Source organism: Citrus clementina, unplaced genomic scaffold (assembly GCF_000493195.1).
Source record: "Citrus clementina cultivar Clemenules unplaced genomic scaffold, Citrus_clementina_v1.0 scaffold_9, whole genome shotgun sequence".
NCBI lineage: Eukaryota > Viridiplantae > Streptophyta > Magnoliopsida > Sapindales > Rutaceae > Citrus > Citrus x clementina.
The window spans coordinates 24,794,517-24,798,706 of NW_006261964.1; the positions used below are offsets into that span (position 1 = coordinate 24,794,517).

Here is a 4,190-nt window from a genome sequence, read left to right on the forward strand (position 1 = left end):
ATGGATAGAAGTAATAGTCTCCGTATGATCACAGTGTCATTCATCCAATCTCTGCTTCTTTGCTTGCTTGTTGCATCAGCAGCGGCAAGCAACATTAGCACGGACCAACAAGCTCTTCTTTTCTTTAAAGATCATATAACTTATGATCCAACCAATGTTTTGGCCCAAAATTGGACATCCAATACTTCTGTTTGTAACTGGATTGGCATCTCTTGTGATGTCAATAGCCGTAGAGTCACAGCCTTGGACATATCTAGCTTCGGTCTGCAAGGCACCATCCCTCCTCAACTTGGAAACCTTTCTTCACTGCAAACACTTAATCTTGATCATAACAAGCTTTCGGGCAATATTCCCTCTTCCATCTTCACCATGTCATCTCTGAAAGTACTTTATTTGAGGGATAAACCAGCTGTCTGGTTCTTTGTCTTCCTTTCAACATGTCTTCAATAATAGACATTCGTTTGTCTAATAACAGGCTATCTGGTGAACTCCCAGCAAATATTTGTAGCTATCTTCATTTCTTGAAAGTTCTTTTTTTGGACAGTAACATGTTTCGCGGTAAAATTCCATCCGCTTTATCAAAGTGCAAACAGCTGCAACGGTTAAATTTGGAGTCCAATAATTTATCGGGAGCCATACCAAAAGAAATCGGCAACTTGACTATGATTCAAGTGATTTTTCTCGAGTCGAATAAACTCCACGGTATGTTCATATTACCATATAATCGGCCGTTATCTTTCTTGGATAAGAGTTTGTAAGAGATTTTTTGCATCTATGTTGTTAATTTTGTAGGTAAATTACCACAAGAAATCGGTTATCTTCCAAATCTAGAGGATTTGGAGCTTGCGCTCAACAATCTGGATGGTGTTGTGCCAGCTACAATCTTCAATATGTCTACACTCAAACGAATTTCCCTTCTTAATAATTCGCTCTCCGGAAGTCTTCCATCAAGAATAGATCTTTCACTGCCAAATGTTAAGGGAATTAACCTGGGGCTGAACAGATTTTGTGGAACCATCCCTAGTTCTATCACCAATGCTTCTAAGCTCGACTATCTGGAAATGGGGGGAAACTCATTTTTTGGCTTTATTCCAAACACAATTGGTAATTTAAGAAACCTTCAGTTTCTTGGCTTAGGACCAAACAATTTGAAGTCTTCCACTCCAGAATTGAGCTTTCTTTCCTCTTTGACAAATTGCAAGAAATTGATAGGCTTGATCTTAACAGGCAATCCAGTACTTGACGGCATCCTTCCAAAATCGATTGGTAACCTCTCTCTTTCTTTGAAAACAATTCACATGTCCAATTGCAGTATTAGAGGGAACATTCCTCAAGTAATTAGCAATTTAAGCAACTTGTTGGTCTTAGAATTAGGAGGTAATAAATTGACAGGACCAATTCCAGTTACATTCGGCCAACTGCATACACTCCAAGGTTTAGGTCTTTCAACGAATAAGCTGGCAGGATCAATCCCAGACGAGATTTGCCATCTAGGAAGGCTGAATACATTGATCTTGGCTGTTAATAGGTTTTCAGGATCTATCCCTTCATGCTTAGGTAATCTCACTTCTCTAAGAGATCTTTACTTAGCCTACAATAAGTTAACTTCTGTTATTCCTTCAACTTTTTGGACCTTAAAAGACATCTTGATTTTTGACTTTTCATCAAATTCTTTGGATGGTCCTCTTTCTTTAGACATAAGAAATTTGGAGGCTGTGGTAGAGATAGATTTATCAAGAAATAATTTATCTGGTGATATCCCAACCACAATTGGAAGTCTAATACATTTACAGAGAATGACCTTAGCATTTAATAGATTGGAAGGTCCAATCCCTGAATCATTTGGTGACTTGATAAGTTTGGAAATTTTAGATTTGTCAAGTAATAAAATATCTGGATTTATTCCTACATCCATGGAGAAACTCTTGCCCCTCAAAGAGCTAAATCTCTCTTTTAATAAATTAGAAGGTGAGATTCCTAGAGGAGGACCTTTTGCCAACTTCACAGTTGAGTCATTTGTGGGTAATGAATTATTGTGTGGTTCGCCAAATCTGCAGCTCCCACCATGCAAACTTAGCACGCCTAGGACACAACGCAAATCAAGGAAACAGATGCTTCTCCTTGTGATTGTTTTGCCACTGTGTACTACTCTAATACTTGTAGTCGCTTTGGCTCTCAAATGTAAGTTGATCGAATGTGGAAAAAGAAGCACGATGTTAACAAATGATGGTATCTTGTCATCAGAAGCAACACTAAGAAGATTTTCTTACTTAGAACTTTCACGAGCAACGGATAATTTTGCTGAAAATAACATTATTGGCATAGGAGGTTTTGGTTCCGTTTATAGAGCAAGACTTGAAGATGGGATGGAGATCGCAATAAAAGTGTTTCACCAGCATTGTACAAGGGCATTAAAGAGTTTTGAGGTTGAATGTGAAGTGATGAAAAATATTCGCCATCGAAACCTTGTCAAAGTCATTAGTAGTTGTTCAAACAATGATTTCAAAGCTTTAGTTTTGGAATACATGCCCAATGGAAGCTTGGAGGATCGATTGCATTCTAGCAATTGCATGCTGAATATCTTTCACAGGCTGAGCATAATGATTGATGTTGCATTAGCTTTGGAATATCTCCACTTCGGTCATTCAACTCCTATTGTGCATTGCGACTTAAAGCCTAGTAATGTTTTGTTAGACGAAGATATGGTTGCTCATTTGAGTGATTTTGGTATATCAAAGCTCTTAAGCAGAGATGATCAGTTTGTGATGCGAACACAAACCCTTGCCACGATAGGTTATATGGCTCCAGGTTTGCTTCAAAATAACTTCTTTTTCCTTTCATTTAAACTTTTAAATTATTGATTTTCATTATCCTCATATCAAAACATTGAGTATTTGTCTTACTATGAATTTAATTTTATTCATAGAGTATGGCGTAGATGGACAAGTATCTGTTAAAAGTGATGTTTACAGCTATGGAATTATGCTAATGGAAACATTTACCAAGAAAAAACCCACAGATGAAATTTTTGTCGCAGAATTGAGTTTAAAGCGCTGGGTTAATGACTTATTACCTGTTTCATTGATGGAAGTTATGGACATAAATCTGCTAATTGGAGATGAAAGACATTTTGCGGCAAAAGAACAATGTGTGCTATCTATCTTGCGCTTGGCTTTGGAGTGTGCTGTGCAGTCACCCGAAGAGAGGATCAATGCAAAAGACATTGTTACTAGACTTTGGAAAATAAGAGATAAGTTCACTAAAAAGTTAGCAAATTTAAATTAATTTCTTTTCTTTTCATTGACAATGAATTTTAATCTATGTAATGAGTCGACTCTTCAGCAATAAGTGTAAGAAAATTGAATATTTTCTTTGGATATTTTGTATTTTTGTTAAGGAAACTATTGTAGCCATCTTGTTTTCATGGGAGCTGTAATGAATAGACCGTTCAATAATGCGCAATATTTTATACAAAGACACTCACATTATCAGACTAAAAAAAGAACCTTTAGTTGTGATGTTTGACCGCCTCGATCTATTTTACCATCCCGACATTTCAATTAATATTATTTATTCTAGAATTATCCTTATTGAAAAATAAAAATATTTAAAAAATAAATTTCAATAAAATAATTAAAAAATAAATATTTTTCACCTCTCTCAAGTTCTTAATAGATTAACTTCTATTTCTCACATCTTTTTTATGTTTTTAATTGATTCACAATTGAATCAAATATTAACTTCAAACTAAAATTAAACTAAATCTTATATTCTCACACAAGATCAAAACCACCATCATCAATAACAACAAAGATCATCACTTGCCCATAAAATTTAACAAAACGCAACATTTAGATTCATCATGTGTCGGCGGAGGTGATGGACTGATGCCATGGTGAAGAAGATAGGTGGTGATGATGAACTGGTTGTTGATAAAGTGGTGGGGGTGATGGTTATGGACTTATACTACAGAGGAGGGAGGGTAAAGAGAGAGTAAAAATAGTAATTTTTTTGATTTAATAAGGATTATTCTGAAAAATAATAAGATTAATTGAAAAGTGCAGTTTGTGAGATAATTTGAGCGTTAAAATATTATTACTCAAAAACCTTTGCATGAAGCTAAAAATAGTAAGTAATTCGATATGCTAATCAACGCAGTTGCCATGTTAACTATAAAAACAGCCTAATAA

General features: G+C 35.5%; 1 protein-coding gene across 1 annotated transcript; it reads left to right on the forward strand.

Annotated features, from left to right (window-relative positions):
- On the forward strand, positions 1-3,285 carry LOC18031341 (probable LRR receptor-like serine/threonine-protein kinase At3g47570). The gene is made up of 4 exons (XM_024187918.1): positions 1-416; positions 476-702; positions 793-2,808; positions 2,927-3,285. The coding sequence occupies exons 1-4, from the start codon at positions 1-3 to the stop codon at positions 3,283-3,285; spliced, it is 3,018 nt and encodes a 1,005-aa protein (XP_024043686.1).
- The last annotated feature ends 905 nt before the right edge of the window (positions 3,286-4,190 follow it).

Excerpts from the sequence above, each read along its gene's own strand:
- LOC18031341 (XM_024187918.1), top strand. The coding sequence starts at position 1 with ATGGATAGAAGTAATAGTCTCCGTATGATCACAGTGTCATTCATCCAA. Across the intron at positions 417-475 it reads AGGGATAAACCAGCTGTCTG|GCTATCTGGTGAACTCCCAG; the intron begins GTTCTTTGTCTT and ends GTCTAATAACAG. Across the intron at positions 2,809-2,926 it reads GATAGGTTATATGGCTCCAG|AGTATGGCGTAGATGGACAA; the intron begins GTTTGCTTCAAA and ends TTTTATTCATAG.